This window comes from Pimephales promelas, chromosome 6, assembly GCF_988280905.1.
Source record: "Pimephales promelas chromosome 6, fPimPro1.hap1.1, whole genome shotgun sequence".
NCBI lineage: Eukaryota > Metazoa > Chordata > Actinopteri > Cypriniformes > Leuciscidae > Pimephales > Pimephales promelas.
In genome coordinates this window covers 2,128,980-2,147,617 of record NC_142774.1, presented here as the reverse complement: position 1 = coordinate 2,147,617, position 18,638 = coordinate 2,128,980, and the positions used below count along the sequence as shown (strand labels likewise).

At 36.5% G+C, this 18,638-nt stretch overlaps 1 protein-coding gene across 1 annotated transcript; it reads left to right on the top strand.

Moving 5' to 3' along the window:
- Nucleotides 1-17,806, top strand: slc25a10b (solute carrier family 25 member 10b). Its single transcript, XM_039647735.2, has 11 exons — nt 1-450; nt 4,830-4,949; nt 6,340-6,454; nt 9,328-9,376; nt 9,453-9,494; nt 9,581-9,624; nt 9,706-9,776; nt 12,821-12,913; nt 13,633-13,710; nt 15,335-15,391; nt 15,527-17,806. The coding sequence occupies exons 1-11, from the start codon at nt 361-363 to the stop codon at nt 15,626-15,628; spliced, it is 861 nt and encodes a 286-aa protein (XP_039503669.1). The 5' UTR covers nt 1-360; the 3' UTR covers nt 15,629-17,806.
- Nucleotides 17,807-18,638: the final 832 nt, after the last annotated feature.

Here is an 18,638-nt window from a genome sequence, read left to right as displayed (position 1 = left end):
AGAGTCCAGCCCTCGTTCCCAAATGAACACCTAACACTCGGATGGATGTTTTTTTTATATCTCTTTTTGTGCGTTTGTAATGTGTGTGTGCCAGTAGGAGGTTCTGGCGCACCGGGAGGCCGTTCCAGATTCCTCGCGAGCAATTGGCTGCTCGTGAACTTTGCAACGCTTTGTTTGTCCGCGCGCCCCGGTCACGCACGCCACGCACTCGGCATGTCTCGAGCACATCGGAAACATCACCGTTCCGCTCTTGACCTCGCGGAAGATTAGCGAGATCATCCACGCACGCAGCAACGCGCAGCACAGGACGCGTCGCGTGCAACCACACCGAGAGAAGCGAAGCTAACGGGGACCGGAGAGATGGCGGAGAAACGCATGTCGCGCTGGTATTTCGGTGGGATCGCGTCGTGTGGAGCCGCTTGTTGCACGCACCCGCTGGACCTGATCAAGGTGAGTGTGTGTGTGTGTGTGTGTGTGCGCGCGCGCGCGCGCAGGTAGAATGACAGATTATCGGTCCAATTTTCACCCCCAGAGGAAGACAACAACGCTCGAGCACATGACCTGTGTGTGTGTGTGTGTGTGTGTGTGTGTGTGTGGCTTTGAATAGAAAACTGTGCATAGTTCCCCATTTTGATAATTGATATGATAGTTAAAGTTAAACATATCGACCGATAACACGAATCGTAAAATATTAAGCTATTTTAACTCTATTTTATCATAATTTTGCTGATCTGTTCTGAAATCTGCCAACATGTCATTTGAAGTCAGAAAAATCCGACAATATTTGGTCATTTTAAATACTTTTGTTCTAGATATGGACAGCCATGTTAAATTTTAATGTTTGTTTGTTTGTTTAGCCTAATTTGGATAATATTTGGCCATTTTAATTCTATGGGCACAATAAACTTGTAGCGTTTCAGATCCAAAAACAGCCTTTTTCCAATTGGACTGAACATTTTATATGCAATACATCATAATATTTGGTCACTTTATCAGTATAGTGCTTGTATAGCTTTCTCCAAATCTCCTGACAGCATTGTTCAGTTATGAATATTTCACGACTGTAATATTTAGCCATTTTAACAATCTCAGACTCAAAGTCGAATTGTAATTACATTTTACATCCAATAAATCTTATAATATCTGGCCATATTAACACCATTAAATGCTTATTTAGCACTAAAACGACCGAAAACCTAGATGTTTCATCTGATAAATCAGTTAATATTTGACCATTTTAATAACATATCAACATAATAATCCTTTAAATAATTTTGTCTTTACTAAATCTACTGACAACTTTGTCAAATTATATGTTTCCGGTCTAATTTTGTGTAAAATGATTGTTGGTTTGATTTATTATTATTTTATCACAGCAATTTTGTACTTTTTTAAAGTTTTAAAGGAAAAGCATTTAAATGAATTCTAGAAATATAATGAATAAATTGATCCTGCACTTCAGATGTTAAATGACAGGCAGATGTCAATAGCTCTGACTCTGATTTGGGATCAGTTTATTGGCCTCGTGCGATGTCATGTGTGACTAACCCAATAGAGTGTGTGTGTGTAATCACATTATAACAGTACGGAGGTCAGTGCGACTCCCAAACACTTCCTGACTGTTGAAGGACACAGCGGTGTTGTAGATGACACACACACACACACAGGTTTCTCTTGTTCTGTAGCCCACAGTAGTCGCCGGATCTTGTAATTGATGTGTTGATATAATAATAGAGTTGGATGTGTGTGTGTTAATTGTTTTCCACCTGCTCAGTGCGGATGAATGTCCTGCATGCTGGTTGGTATAGGCCAGTGGTGTTTCAGGATCAGCGCTCTGTGAGTAATGCTGCTGTGTGGGACAGGAAGTGTTCACTATCAGCATCAGTATACTAGTGTGTGTGTGTAAGAGAGAGAGAGAGTGAGCGAGCGAGCGAGCACCAGAGTGAGATTAAGAGTGTGAGAGAGAGAGCGAGAAGCGCAATAGTGAGTGTGTGTGTGTGTGTTCATTCATGCGTGCTTTTGTCCAGATTCCTCTGGAGTCGCACATGTGAGATCAACACATGTCTGCCATCTGTGTCCAGTTGAGTCCGGTTTGCTGGACTTTGATTATCTTGTCTTGCTTTGACCTTCAATGTGTGTGTGTGTGTGCTCCAGAAGAAGTTTTACTGTGTGTTTTTTTCATTTTTTCATTTATTCGGTTTGGTCATTTACAGATCATTCAATCAATCAATCAAATCATCAAAACATAAATACTATAGATGACCAGGTGCAGGCGGAAGCTAAAGCTTATTATGCCTGCCCTTAACTTTAGAATCAAATGTAACTCATTAATGACAACATCTGTTCATAAAATTAACATTAACACATTAGTGGACCATTGGCCACACCAGAAGCAAGCCTGTCTAATTCATTTTTATTCTATTGTATATTTTCCCAATGTTATTCTCTTGTAATTTTTTTTACAAGGCTTGTTTTAACTCATTACAGCAACTATTCCACAATTTAACTCCTTTATTTGATAAACAGTGTTCTCTTAATGTAGAATGTTCTTGTGGTTGGTTAAATATACATAATCCTCTAAGATCATTTACGTTCTCGCTGGGAAAATAATAATTGTAAACATTTAGGAGTTTTATTTTATTTGACTTGGTAAATAAATTTTAATGTGTACAAATCAACTAAATCATAAAACTTCAAAATTTTTGATTAATGAAACAGTAAATTACTTGGTGAATTGTAAGGTGCATAGTTAATTAATCTGATAACCTTCTTTTGTAATAAAAAAAATTGGATTGGTTATAGTTTTGTATGTATTTCCCCAAATTTCAATACCATATGTTAAGTATGGTGTGACAAGTGAACTATAAAGTAAATGTAATGCATTTTTACTCAAAATATACTGCAACTTGTACAAAATTGCAATCGTTTTTGATACTTTCTTCTGAACGTTAAAAATATGCGGTTTCCATGTCATTTTACAATCAATAATTACTCCAAGAAATTTTATATGATTTACTCTTTCTAATATATTTTCATTAATAGTAATCCTGATCTCATTATTTAACTCTTTATCACTAAATACCATGAATTTTGTTTTATTTAAATTTAGTGACAATTTATTCAAATCAAACCAATTCTTTAGTTTATACAATTCTTTCTCTACCACCAACACAAGCTCTGTAAGATTTGGGCCAGAACAATAAATTGTTGTATCATCCGCGAAAAGAATAAAATTTAAAACATCCGACACTTTGCATATATCGTTTATATATAAGAAAAATAACTTGGGGCTTTTTCATCAGAGAGTTTCACAAAGGAAAGTATCAGGTGGCTGGAAAGCACTGGCAATGAATGAATTGGAAGAAGGAGAGACAGTGTGTAGAGAGTGTATCAGATCTGCTGAGGCTCTCGTGTGTTTTACGAGATAACCGGCTGAGTGAGCTCAGATTGTCGGCTATTCACTAAAACCAAACAAAACCCACAGATAAGTGCAGCTTAACACACACACACACACACACACACACACACACTGGCTGAAGTTAAAAACAGTGTTCTGAGTTCAGAAGTGGTGCTTGACCCGGTTACCCTTCAGACTGCGTGTTTAAAGAGAGACAGCGAGACCCTCGTGAGTCCAATCTCAGCGCGACCTTTGACCTTTATAAATCATCTGCAAACGCTTTCGTTTGTTAACATTCATTAGTAAACTACATCAGTGAACATGAACTAACAATGAAAAACACTTATTGACATGTATTAGTAAATGATTAAAATCAGAAGCTGAATCTGATGATGTTGATGATGACACAGCTGTATTTTTAAGAACTGTGATTAATAAATACCATAACACATGAATTGCTCGTTGTTAATGTAAACTAATGGAGTCGTATAAGATTTGACCTAGAGCGAGACCGATATTATCGGCCGATATTAGGCGTTTTCCAAACTATCGGTATCGGCAGTTATAATGGCCGATAAATGAATATTTCAAAAATAAAATAAAAACGGACGAAACACGCTTGAACCATGTCATGAGTGTTGTATAGTTTGTCCACCAGAGGGCGCTCTACACCGTTCCTGTTGGCAACACTCGTTGAGTTGGTCACGATACACACATTGCTTGAATAACAATTAAGAGAACATCCGCATCAGTTCTCTTAACTCAAATAAGCGACAAAATTGTGACTATCATGTCCAGTTTCAAATAAATAAATAAAATATCGGCCGATATATCGGATTTTAAAACCCTAAAATATTTGTATCGGTATCGGAAAATATTCTTTATCGGTCGGGCTCTAGTTTCACCAATGGTCTGCGAATATGGTCAAAACTGAGGATACAAGTTGCAAACACATTTCTGTAAATCATCTTCTTGATATTGTAATATTTCCGCACTTTATTCGGTTTATGGCCGACCTGTTCAGTCTCGAGTTTATCAAACTGTGTACTATTAAAGCAGAACATCTTCTTTGAATTGAATGATATGTGAAAGTTAATGTTGGCCACTGTTCAAACCATCCTACAGTGCACTAGGGTGTGTGTTTAGGGTGTGTGAGAGAGGTTTTGTTACAACATGTTGCGTGCTGTGTGTGCAGATCTTTATAATGCTTGAATGAGAAAATTGTTGCACATTTTACACACTTGAGCTCGACTCTGTATAACATGAACTGTGTCTATTTGGATAGATAATATTTACTACACACACCCACCCACTATATATGTACTCACCTAGGGTATTAAAATGTGTTTGTATTGTGTGTGCTTTTTGTTTTGTATATTTTGTATCTGTGTCAGGCTCATGTGAAGGAAATGATGATGATGTCGTTGAACAGGTGCACCTGCAGACGCAGCAGGAGGTGAGGATGAGGATGGTTGGCATGGCGATGCACGTGGTGAAGAGCGACGGTGTGCTGGCGCTCTACAACGGCCTCAGCGCGTCCCTCTGCAGACAGGTCAGACCCCGTTCATATCCCGCGGGGGATTCTGGGAAAGCTGGACACTGGAATATTTCACACACACAGCCTTCGCCATCCAACGTAACGTGTGTTTTCCGTTAGAGAGATGTAACATCAAAGAGCTTGAGTCGTGAAGAAGCGAACACACGTGAATTCACTTCGTTTATTCAAAATACGTCTTGAATGCTGTAAAAAATGCTGTTTAACAGTTTCCGCGGAGTCTTAAAAAGTCTAAAATATCAAAATCACAATTTAAGGCCTTAAAAAGTCTTAAATTTGACAGATGAAAAATTGAGTTATGAACGTTGACACAGCAGAACAATAGTGAGGACGTTATCTTCACCACCATCATCATCATCATCAAACCGAAACTGAGTTATGAAGGTTCACCGTGACACTGCAGAAAGCCTGAACAATAGTGAGGAAGTCATCTTTAAATAAATGCCGTGTAATATTCCCCACAATGACACTTGACACATTTTTTTCAAACGAATAATAGTCTAAGTGTGTTTCAGATACAGATCTGGCGTCAGAGAATGTCTAATTGAAGAGAATTGGCACTGGCTGGTTATTTCCGGTTTCTGGACTGGCTGCAGTAACGCGTCTCTGTCCATGCGGGGGCGCTCGCGGTCGAGTGCAGAATGAATGGGAGTCAATGGGGTTTCACCCCAAAAAATCCACGTTTCTCAGGATGTAATTTTTTGTCAAGTAATTTGAAAGTTGAATTCAAAAGGGAGGGCTAAGATAATACACTCAGCTGAAAATTTCATTTTTAAGTTCACTTATCTGTTCAAAAAATCCGTTCAAAACTGTGATGACGTCACACAATAGCAGAATGCTAGCGTGCTCCGGCCAACAACAGCTTAACCTGTAAGACATCGAAAGGACATAAATACTCGTTCATTCAACTTTTGGACTATAATCTATATTGAACTTGCGGAATCAACAATAAAATCTATTTTGATTTAATGACAAGCAGGTGAGAGAGACACATTTAGCCGTTTAGCCCCATAGACTCCCATTCATTCTGCTCTCGCTCATGATCACCCCCAGTGGAATTCTAATGGAACTGCAACCAGGATGATACACAACGGGGCTAATAGGAAGTGCCAAGGCTCTCCGTTAGACGGGCTCTGGTGTCGTGGTGTGTGAAGGAGAACAATAGGTGTAAAACACACAAGATGTGTTTGCGAGAAGCATTAGCATTAAGCATCCTGTCGAGCAGTTCTGTGTGTGTGTCCATGAAACTGGAGAACTTCTGTTTACAGTGTGAAATCTCTCATGCTTAAGTGTTAGTGTTTACAGGCGAAACATGGTTAAGATCTTCTTACACAGAAGAGGATGAATTGATGTGTGTGTGTGTGTGTGTGTGTGTGTGTGTGTGCAGATGTCGTATTCTCTCACGCGGTTCGCCATCTACGAGACGGTGCGAGACATGATGGGCAGCGGCAGTCAGGGACCCATGCCCTTCTATCAGAAAGTCCTGCTGGGGGCATTTGGAGGTGAACACACACACACACACACACTACCTCACGATGAGACGCGCAGTGCAACACAGATCGTAAGATTTAGAGGAAGTACGTTAAGCTTTATTTATCTAGCAACCTTTTAAAACCGTCTTTACAAAGTACTTTACAGAAGAGAAATAAACACGCACACAATTAAGGCGAGACACGGCAGGCAAAAACATCGTTTTTTTTTGTTTGTTTTTTTTTTACTGGTCAGTTTTGAGATTTTGGGATCTTCAATAATATGTCTTTCAGACTTGTGGTGAAAAAAAGTCTGAAATACACATTTAGGTCTTAATTTTACTACACTTTGTCTGTTTGCGTCTGTAGATTTTTCATAAATTCGTAAAAATTTGTCGTTATAAATCGTTCTGCTGCTCAGCGACGCGATCTGCACCCTGTCATCACACACCACGTTTGAAAGCTCTCTTTCTCCTGTACAACGCTGTCGGATCCAAATATGGTCATTTCCTTTTTATCAGCAACCAATGAAAGTAAAAGGGGGGATTTAACTCTAAATGCGCGATCTCATTGGCTGATGCTAATCTTTAAAGCCAGTTTTCTCAAAATGACTTTTCTCTCATTCTCTAAGTCCGAAATCTCCACTTCAGTAGCACCGATATACACCAAACTTTCCAGTCTTGTACCTAGTTATATCATTAAGACATTCACAGAGGGATTTGTAAATACGTTATTCCTAGCCTGATTTATATAACAGTTTATTCCAAAAAAAACATGGCGAAAATCATTTTTTTTAAGGCTACTGACGGTATATTCTGATTTACAGGATAACAAAAGTAGATATACATAAATCCCTCCGAAAAAAGAATTTTGAACCTGGCTTTATCCAACACTCGGATTTCGTTTTTTTACAAATATATGCAAATTAGTGCATATTTAAGCCTCATTTGCATATTCAAACATTAAATTACAGAAAACTTGTAATATATTTTTTTCTCATCTTAATGTAGGGAATCAACTGGGAAAGTTTCATGGTAGGGCTGGGTAATAAATATCGATTTCTCGATATTAATCGATTCTCATTTTTACGAACCGATATCGATTCTTAAATCTCAAGAATCGATTAGTCATCCTGTTTCATTTGAATGAATGGATCATTGTATCGCGGCTGCGCAGGTTGTCCTTTGTTACTATTGATATGAAACAAAGTCTCAATTTTCAAATTACGTCCATTTTCTTTAGAAATTCAAAAATGTAAATAACATTTTGGCACATTTTGATCTCTCCTCCGGCTTAATAATACCAGTCACAGCGCGAAATAAACAAGAATGAGCATCTGAAAGTGTGTTAAAAGAGAGTACAACTTATCGAAATCCGTATCATGTCACATTGATTCAATATTGAATCGAATCGAAATCGAATCGAATTGCAAGCTTGTGAATCGAAATCGAATCGAATTGTGAAATTTATGTTAATACCCAGCCCTATTTCATGGTGATATCTGCTAGTTAAAAAAATTACCCTATTCACCTGTAGTGTCTCGCCTTAATAATGACGGTGATAAAATAAAATGAAACAATAAAACAATTTTAGCCGTGTTTGTTGGTCCACTGTAAGTTTGGAGCGATCTTACTGGAGTACTTTTACTCAATCAAATGGAAACTCTGGAGAGGTGTATTAGGGCATTTCCATGAACTAACCCGAGGATGTTGGACTCGGCTCGGAGGAAGTGAAGTGTGTAGACGTAACGGATGCCTGGTCAGGAGAGGGGAGGACGGCACGTACTGTGGAGATGATAATAAACAGAGGTCATGTCAATCATAAGTTCTTGGCCTGATTATTGGCTGTTCGTGGTCGAGAGTGAAGATAAGCGGCAATAGATGTTCGTCATCACTGATAACAAGGACCTCTGTTATCTGTGTTTGGCTGAAGTTCTGAGATGTTATGCTCTCTAATCTCTGCAGGACATTAAACGCCGCACACTTATTGAGAACACAAGATGTTCGGTCGCTGTACATTGTAGTTTATGTTGATTTTAGGAGGCAGTGCTTAGAAATGGAGGATAAGAGCTTGGCTGATGACCTTAACCTTCTTCCTACCCTCGCACTCGCGGGGCAAAATTACCTGAAGCCCCCCCCAAAAAAGAAAAATAAATAAATAAATAAAAAATAAAAAAATAAAAATAAATAAATAAATATATATATATATATATATATATATATATATATATATAATATATTTATTTTTATATTTATTTATTATTATATTTATTTATATATATATATATATATATATATATATAATTATTTTGTGTGATTTTTATTTTATTTTATGTGATTTTTTTTGATAATGCTTTTCTATTTTCTAATGCATTTTTTTTTTACCTTTTAAATTACTAGATTTGGTCAATAAATAAATTAATAATTTAAGTACATTCCTCACATTCTTTCAAGAATTTTAAATAACTCACAATTTTATGCCTAATCCTTTCAATTCAGCTCAGAATATCTTACAGTGGGTGTTTGTCGACCTCTTGTGGGATAATAATAATATAGCATGATATATCATGACTCTTGCCTCTAGATCTTTTCTTCAGTTTGCATTCAGATACACATGTAGACATTAAAGTTTAAACATTTTTAGTCTGTATTTTGAGCAATTTTAGGTTTTTCTATGTGTACTGAAGTATTCCTCGTGCTCAATTCATTCCTAAGGGGTCAAATAACTAATAAAAATGACAAATACTAAATTAAAATAGGTTTTTTTTGGTTTATTTTTTTTTACATATATTTAATTTTCTAATTAATATTTATTTCATTTCAAGTAACAAAAACATTTATTTTTAGTTAACGATCATAACCCTGATGCGTATATAAATCAGATAAACGGTGTGTGTTCCCCTGCAGGGTTCACCGGCGGCTTCATCGGGACTCCGGCAGACATGGTGAACGTTCGGTGTGTATCGTGCGGGGTGTGTTACGGGTGGGATGTTTGATTATTGGTGATTATTTCATGCTGTTTATGTCCTCAGGATGCAGAACGATGTGAAGCTTCCTGCAGAGCAGAGGAGAAAGTGAGTGTGTCTCCATCTAGAAACAGTGTTTACACACCCGATAATGTGATTTACTTTCAACATGTGTGTGTGTGTGTGTGTCGCAGCTATAAACACGCGCTGGACGGACTCTTCCGGGTCTGGCGGGAAGGTAAAGCACACTTCTGCATCTCTGACTGTCATTACCCTCTGTACATGTCTGAATGTGTCTCTCTAATCATGTTTCTCTCAGAGGGAACCAGGAAGCTGTTCTCAGGAGCCACTATGGCGTCCAGCAGAGGAGCTCTGGTCACCGTCGGACAGGTGAGGAAGCAGTGCATGATGGGAGCATATCAAATATCAAATCATATAATACATACTGTAGGATTGAGATTTACTCCTAAATAAGTGTATAATCCTCATCCTTCCCTCAGGTCAAAATCATAAAGTCAAAAATATGAAGATGTTAAAAAAAATCAGTTCAAAATCCCCTGACTTTTGCCTCATTTTTTTTTTTTTTGTAATGGATCGAGGAGTTTTGTGATTGAAATTTAAAAAAAGGGTCAAATCCTGCTGTCACGGGTCAATTTGACCCCCATAGGAATGAATGGAGGGCAAGGAATGCTTCAGTACACATAGAAAAAACAAAAAATGCTCAAAATTCAAACTAAAATTGCTAAAACTTTACCAAAAAATGATATTATAATGTCTACATGACATAGAAAAACCAAAAAATGCTCAAAATTCAAACTAAAATTGCTAAAACTTTACCAAAAAATGATATTATAATGTCTACATGACATAGAAAAACCTAAAAATGCTCAAAATTCCAACTAAAAATGCAAAACATTTACCAAAAAATGATATTATAATGTCTACATGACATAGAAAAACCTAAAAATGCTCAAAATTCAAACTAAAATTGCTAAAACTTTACCAAAAAATGATATTATAATGTCTACATGACATAGAAAAACCTAAAAATGCTCAAAATTCAAACTAAAATTGCTAAAACTTTACCAAAAAATGATATTATAATGTCCACATGACATAGAAAAACCTAAAAAAAACCTAAAAATTGTTAAAAATTCAAACTAAAATTGCTAAAACTTTACCAAAAAATGATATTATAATGTCTACATGACATAGAAAAACCTAAAAATGCTCAAAATTCAAACTAAAATTGCTAAAACTTTACCAAAAAATGATATTATAATGTCTACATGACATAGAAAAACCAAAAAATGCTCAAAATTCAAACTAAAATTGCTAAAACTTTACCAAAAAATGATATTATAATGTCTACATGACATAGAAAAACCTAAAAATGCTCAAAATTCCAACTAAAAATGCAAAACATTTACCAAAAAATGATATTATAATGTCTACATGACATAGAAAAACCTAAAAATGCTCAAAATTCAAACTAAAATTGCTAAAACTTTACCAAAAAATGATATTATAATGTCTACATGACATAGAAAAACCTAAAAATGCTCAAAATTCAAACTAAAATTGCTAAAACTTTACCAAAAAATGATATTATAATGTCCACATGACATAGAAAAACCTAAAAAAAACCTAAAAATGCTCAAAATTCAAACTAAAATTGCTAAAACTTTACCAAAAAATGATATTATAATGTCTACATGACATAGAAAAACCTAAAAATGCTCAAAATTCAAACTAAAATTGCTAAAACTTTACCAAAAAATGATATTATAATGTCCACATGACATAGAAAAACCTAAAAATGCTCAAAATTCCAACTAAAAATGCTAAAACTTTACCAAAAAATGATATTATAATGTCCACATGACATAGAAAAACCTAAAAAAAAAAGCTAAAAATGCTCAAAATTCCAACTAAAAATGCTAAAACTTTACCAAAAAATGATATTATAATGTCCACATGACATAGAAAAACCTAAAAAAAAACTAAAAATGCTCAAAATTCAAACTAAAATTGCTAAAACTTTACCAAAAAATGATATTATAATGTCCACATGACATAGAAAAACCTAAAAATGCTCAAAATTCCAACTAAAAATGCTAAAACTTTACCAAAAAATGATATTATAATGTCCACATGACATAGAAAAACCTAAAAAAAAAAGCTAAAAATGCTCAAAATTCCAACTAAAAATGCTAAAACTTTACCAAAAAATGATATTATAATGTCCACATGACATAGAAAAACCTAAAAAAAACCTAAAAATGCTCAAAATTCAAACTAAAATTGCTAAAACTTTACCAAAAAATGATATTATAATGTCTACATGACATAGAAAAACCTAAAAATGCTCAAAATTCAAACTAAAAATGCAAAACATTTACCAAAAAATGATATTATAATGTCTACATGACATAGAAAAACCTAAAAATGCTCAAAATTCAAACTAAAATTGCTAAAACTTTACCAAAAAATGATATTATAATGTCCACATGACATAGAAAAACCTAAAAATGCTCAAAATTCAAACTAAAAATGCTAAAACTTTACCAAAAAATGATATTATAATGTCCACATGACATAGAAAAACCTAAAAAAAAAAGCTAAAAATGCTCAAAATTCCAACTAAAAATGCTAAAACTTTACCAAAAAATGATATTATAATGTCCACATGACATAGAAAAACCTAAAAAAAACCTAAAAATGCTCAAAATTCAAACTAAAATTGCTAAAACTTTACCAAAAAATGATATTATAATGTCCATATGACATAGAAAAACCTAAAAATGCTCAAAATTCCAACTAAAAATGCTAAAACTTTACCAAAAAATGATATTATAATGTCCACATGACATAGAAAAACCTAAAAAAAAACTAAAAATGCTCAAAATTCAAACTAAAAATGCTAAAACTTGACAAAAAATGATATTATAATGTCTACATGATGTATCTGTATGCATACTAAGTGACTAAACGGCTCATTTGATCCATATAGATCTAGAGTCACATCTATTGGCAAGAGTCATGATATATTATAATTTTTCCACAAGAGGTCAGCGAATACACCCAATGCAAGATATTATGAGCTGAATTAAAAGGTTTAGGCATGAAATTGTGAGTTATTTAAAATTTAAGTTGAAAGAATGAATGTGAGGAATGTGCTTTAATGACTATTTATTTATTATTTGTTAGATCCAATCTAGAAATTCAAAGGTAAAATATAAAATAACAAAAAAAATCTCCCAAAAAAAAAATGTTGCTTTAATTATCAAAATGAAATAAAATAAGCTTTCTGGACAACAAAAATAAAAAAATAAATAAAAAGGGCTTCGGGTCATTTTGACCTGCGAGGGAAGAATGAGGACATGTAGCGGTCTATGATGCTGAACTTCTGTGTGTGTGTGTGTGTGTGTCAGCTGGCATGTTACGATCAGGCCAAGCAGCTGGTGTTGGGCACAGGACTCATGGGAGACAACATACTCACACACTTCCTGTCCAGCTTCATCGCTGTGAGTACTGGAGCCTCTGATTGGTCAATCATAGGGTATTTTTGATAACAGTATTAGTTATATTTACTTGTAGAAGTGTAATTGTTTTATTTTTAACTTTCCTCGCCATTGTTGGAAATTCCCGTGTTACCACTGTTATACGGTAGGGGGCGCTATTACACATCTTCTAAAAGAGTACTGAAGATCCTGATCAAAACACATGTGAAGAAGCAGAAACATGTGATCTCATATGCAAGCAGAGGAAAATGTCAAATAACACAATCATCAACATTAAACAGCATATAAATCAAAACGTCCTAATGTTACTGAACGAAACGTTGACCCAGGACGAGAATCAGATCTGGATGGATGCTGGCGGGGAAAGAGTTAATGATGAGACACTTTGACCATGTTTTGCTTTAGTGTGTGTTTTCTTTAATTGCTAATCCACATTTCTACACACACACTGAACAACATTCGCATTGCTAGGTCACCGTTTGAGCTAAACTGGTATTATCTAATAGTGTAGTTAACTTTATCAGCTGACAGATATTCAACATGTGTGAGAGTTTAACAGAGTTATTAAATCAGTCGATATTTCACTGGTTTTGTCTGTTCTTCTATGGCGAATAAACTGTGATAATGTTAGAAATGTTGAAGGTGTGTGTGATTAAATGTTGGTTTGACTGCACACACACACACACACACACACATAACTGTTTCCGTCATCTTTCTCTCAGGGAGGTTGTGCGACGTTCCTCTGCCAGCCGCTGGACGTCATAAAGACCAGATTAATGAACTCCAAAGGAGAATACAGAGTGAGTGTCTCTCTCTCAATCTCTCTCTCTCTCTAATAATTTGCTTTATTAGCATGACTGTGTAACACAATGTTGCCAAAGCATCAACATATTATATATAAATAATAAAACAAACAAGTAAAACATACGTATAAGGCCGTGTGTCCACCAAAGCGTTTTTAGCCTGCTGAAAAAAACGTTTTGGCGTTTTTTTTTTTTTTTCCGTTAGACTTTTGGTTGCTATGATACGGAATATCCGCGGCACAGTTTACTTGTAACTGATTTCACAGACAATTTGTTTCATACTAAAAAATATTTTTTCACACATGTTGTTGGGTTAGCTCTGCTGGTTGATGTCATTGTACAGTTTGAATCTTGTGGCAGTTGGTCGGTGTGGTTTAGCCCCGCCCCTCCACTGTGATTGGACGGCTGGGTAAAAAGTGACAGTGACGAGCGCTGCGTTTTATCCAAAGTTGAACATCTTTCAACTCTCGACAACCAGTAAAAAACGGATAGAAAACCGCTCAGCGCCTCGTTACGCTCATGGCGTTTAAAAAAACGCGGCGCTCCCATTGAAAACAATTGAAAACGTACGCTAGGTGCGTGGAAAAACGCTTTGGTGGACACGCGGACTTAATCATGTCGAATGTAGCATTGTAAATAAATCTATAAATAAATAAATACAGTGGGTCACTCTAGCGGATTAGCTGTCTCTGACGTTGTGAATAGCTAACACGTTTAGCCGCTAGCATAACTGTCGAGGACACGTTTTCAGTGTCGGTTCGCAGAATGATGGAATCAAGGTTTCAAATCTGGCCAGAAAAGTTTTATCCAAAAGTTGAACATCTTTCAACTCTCGGCGACCAGTAAAAAATGCCGTGCGCTCGGCACTTCAGCGTGAAAAAAACGCTCTGCGCCTCGTTACGCTCATGGCGTTTAAAAAACGCGGCGCTCCCATTGAAAACAATTGAAAACGTACGCCAGGCGCGTGGAAAAACGCTTTGGTGGACACACGGCCTTAATCATGTCAAATGTAGCATTGTAAATAAATCTATAAATAAATAAATACAGTGGGTCACTCTAGCGGATTAGCTGTCTCTGACGTTGTGAATAGCTAACACGTTTAGCCGCTAGCATAACTGTCGAGGACACGTTTTCAGTGTCCGTTCGCAGAATGATGGAATCAAGCTTTCAAATCTGGCCAGAAAAGTTTTATCCAAAAGTTGAACATCTTTCAACTCTCGGCGACCAGTAAAAAACGTTGTGCGCTCGGATAGAAAACCGCTCAGCGCCTCGTTACGCTCATGGCGTTTAAAAAACGCGGCGCTCCCATTGAAAACAATTGAAAACGTACGCCAGGCGCGAGGAAAAACGCTTTGGTGGACACACGGCCTTAATCATGTCAAATGTAGCATTGTAAATAAATCTATAAATAAATAAATACAGTGGGTCACTCTAGCAGATTAGCTGTCTCTGGCGTTGTGAATAGCTAACACGTTTAGCCGCTAGCATAACTGTCGAGGACACGTTTTTAGTGTCGGTTCACAGAATGATGGAATCAAGCTTTCAAATCTGGCCAGAAAAGTTTCTCTCATATTGTTATATTTACGTTTATCACTGATTCTTCATATTTGTTGTGTTTTAGGGTGTGGTGCACTGCCTTTCCGAAACCGCCAAACTGGGACCACTCGCCTTCTACAAGGTGCCAGTTTTGCTTTATTTGTGATCATGCTAGATTTGTCTAAATGTCATAATCGCGTGTTCGCTACTTCAATCCGCTCATTACATTATCACATCTTTAAAATGAATACGTTTCTCTCGTCCAATCGTAACGCAGGGTTTAGTTCCGGCCGGGATCCGCTTGATTCCTCACACCGTCCTGACGTTCGTCTTTCTGGAGCAGCTGAAGAAACACTTCGGCATCCTTGTGATCAGCTGAACTTTGACTTCTTGACCTCTTGACCTCTCCCTTTGTGGCTCACGGCTGTATGTTTTCTGGACAATCTCTCTCTTTCTCACACTGCTCCGTCACGATAAACGCCGAACGTAACGAAACACGGCTTCATTTCTCCGGGACGCCTGGGAAAACACGACTGGACTCTTCAGGGTGAGGTGTAGATCATAGAGGTTATCTATCAGGATAGATATGTTTGTAGTATACATGTATACATTTGATTATGAATAAATGATGATTCCAATTATTATTTTGTTTAAAAGCCGTTCATAAATCCTCATATTGCAGATGTTTTAAAGGAATAATTCACCCAAACATTCGCATAATTTACTCACCGGATGTTGTTCAAAACCTGATTTTGGTTTTACAGAACTGTTCCTTTAAGACACAAAACGGTCCATATTTATGGTTTTAAAGTGAATTGTGTTTTAATGATGCAAATACTGTATTTTCAAAGAAGAGTTTGATTGACAGATGTTAATTAGGGTTAAGCATGTTTTTTCTTTTATAAACGAAATATGCTGAGGAAGAAAACAAAATGACCGACTGATGGGGATCCAACGGCGTTTTGCATTGTGAACTTCTGTATTTGGTTCTATGATTTCATTTTTCATTATTTTTCTGTTCCGTTCATCTCTATTAATTCTACATCATTTGTGACAGAAATGAGATACTGTAATTCCTGCAAATGTGCTTTTTATGTTTCAAGGTAACGGGGGCATTTAGTGAATAGACTTATTACTAATTCAGTTTAACGCCGCCTTCACACTGGCAGTTGAAATCAGCTCCGATGCGGCTGCGAAACGACCGGAAGTCATTCATTTCCTATGGAGATTCGCAGACCGCATGCGAATGGGTCCGAAACGGGTCCGACCGAGTGCGGTGCGAAGAAAATCGTGTCCGTTGGTCATCCGGATGCGTTCAAAAATTTGAACTCTTGCGAAAAGCTACGGACGGTTCCTATCCGACAATTCCAGCGGAAGTTGAGCGTTGCTATGGTACTGATAAACAAACCTGAATTATTAACTTTTAATAAAATAAATATTGATTTTATAACGATAATTTGTGATGTCATTTTTTATTTTCATGACTTTCTAACGTTTATAAGGGCAGTTAATACAATTAAATTGAAGGTAGACATTGAACTATTGACCACTATATCACATTTTTTAGCCGACCTGACATGTCAACGTCCTCAGCAACTTTCCTCACGCAGCATAACCCTAATCAGAGAGATCATACAGAACTGACAGAATCAAACTTTAATCTCTCCGCCATTTTTGTTCTACCCGCGTCCGACGCTTTTCACTGTGTAGTACGACGTCCGTTGGGAACGTATTGCGTATTACGGAGCTGATTTCAACTGCCAGTGTGAAGGCAACATAACGGTTCGGTCCTAAATTTCTAGATTTATCTCGAACTAAGCATGTAACAACAAACGTTTATCACATATTTACTTAACGTTTAAACTTAATATTTTAGATTAAGTTGGGAAACTACCATATTGGTATAGGCATACAGACACTAAGAGTAAATCTGAACACTGGAGAAGCCTTATTTACCCGTGACCAGCAGATGGCGCTGTGTCATGCCGTGAATGTGTGTGTGCGCGTGTGTGAAGCGTTAAAGGGACGGTTCACCCAAAAATTAAAATTAGCCCATGATTTACTCGCCCTCAATCCATCCTAGGAGTACAGTAGATGACATGCTTCTTTCAGGCGAATGCGATCGGAGTTATATATCAAAATGTCCTGTGTTTTGAAGTTCATAAAAGTGCATCTATCCATCATAAAAGATTGTATGCACTTCAAAACAGAATCGGCCATACACTGCCATTATAAAGCTTGGAAGAGCCCGGACATTTTCCGTATAACTCCGATCGTATTCGTCTGAAAGAAGAGCGTCGCACTTGACGGTGAGTAAATCGTGGAGTAATCTTCATTTTTTGGGTGTACTGTCCCTTTAAGGGTTTGCAGGCAAGTTTGTGTTTACCTGGGTACGAATTTTTGTAATTTATGGTTTGGAAATGGAGGTGTTTGTTGCTTGAACAATGTAATTTAGCTGGAAAAAAAGTGAAATTATGATGATGAGAGATGAAAATGGTCTAAACTGAAATTTTGTCAAAGAAAAATGGTAATAAAAGTACTACTAACACCAAAAAAATGTGATTTGTTGTCTAAATCAGATGAAGATTAAAGAGTTAAATCACAGCTTCCTCGGAAATTTGGTGACTTTGTTGGTATTTGAACACCCCAAAAAATTGGGGACAGGATGTGAATAGTCTAAGTGGTTGTAAAAAAAAAATAGTCACACTTGGGGTGTTTGGGTCCAAATGGACCCGCATGCAAAATGAATGGGAAATTGGCAAAAATGTGAAAATACTGAGTTTTTTTTGTGCGTACAATCTACAAATCAGCCACGATCTTGAAAAAAAGCAAGACTGACTCGTGGCCTCAGATACTAACTTGAGTTATCTTGAGGCCACGAGACTGCTTGTTAACATCAGGTGTCTTCAATAATGCTCAATCATCACTCAATTATTATCTCATTAACTTTAACTCTGCTTCAGTGTTCATTTAACTCTCTGCTCAGAGTTTATATAATTCAGATTTAAAGTGTTATTTTAATACTGGGGATTTTGCTGTGTGCCATGTTTAAACTTTTCTTCCGCTGTTAGCACTGGTTGAAGTGTCATATCCTCATGTTAAATATAACGTGTTGACCACATAAAAACCCAACACTGGATTAATTTAGTTCATTTGTCACTGGCCATGAGTGTTGGTGAAACGGGTAAGAGCATCACTTACTAATCGATCTTTACATTCAAAAGTGCTTGTGTTAATGCAGTCAGTCATTCGGTTGCTGTAGATCTGATGAGCTTCAACACCATTAGTAACTAAAGAAAAACGGATGATTATTTCTATGGATGAAGCTCATATGACACATGATTCCTGACATGAGAAATATCTTTTTTTTAATCTAATCACCAGTTCAT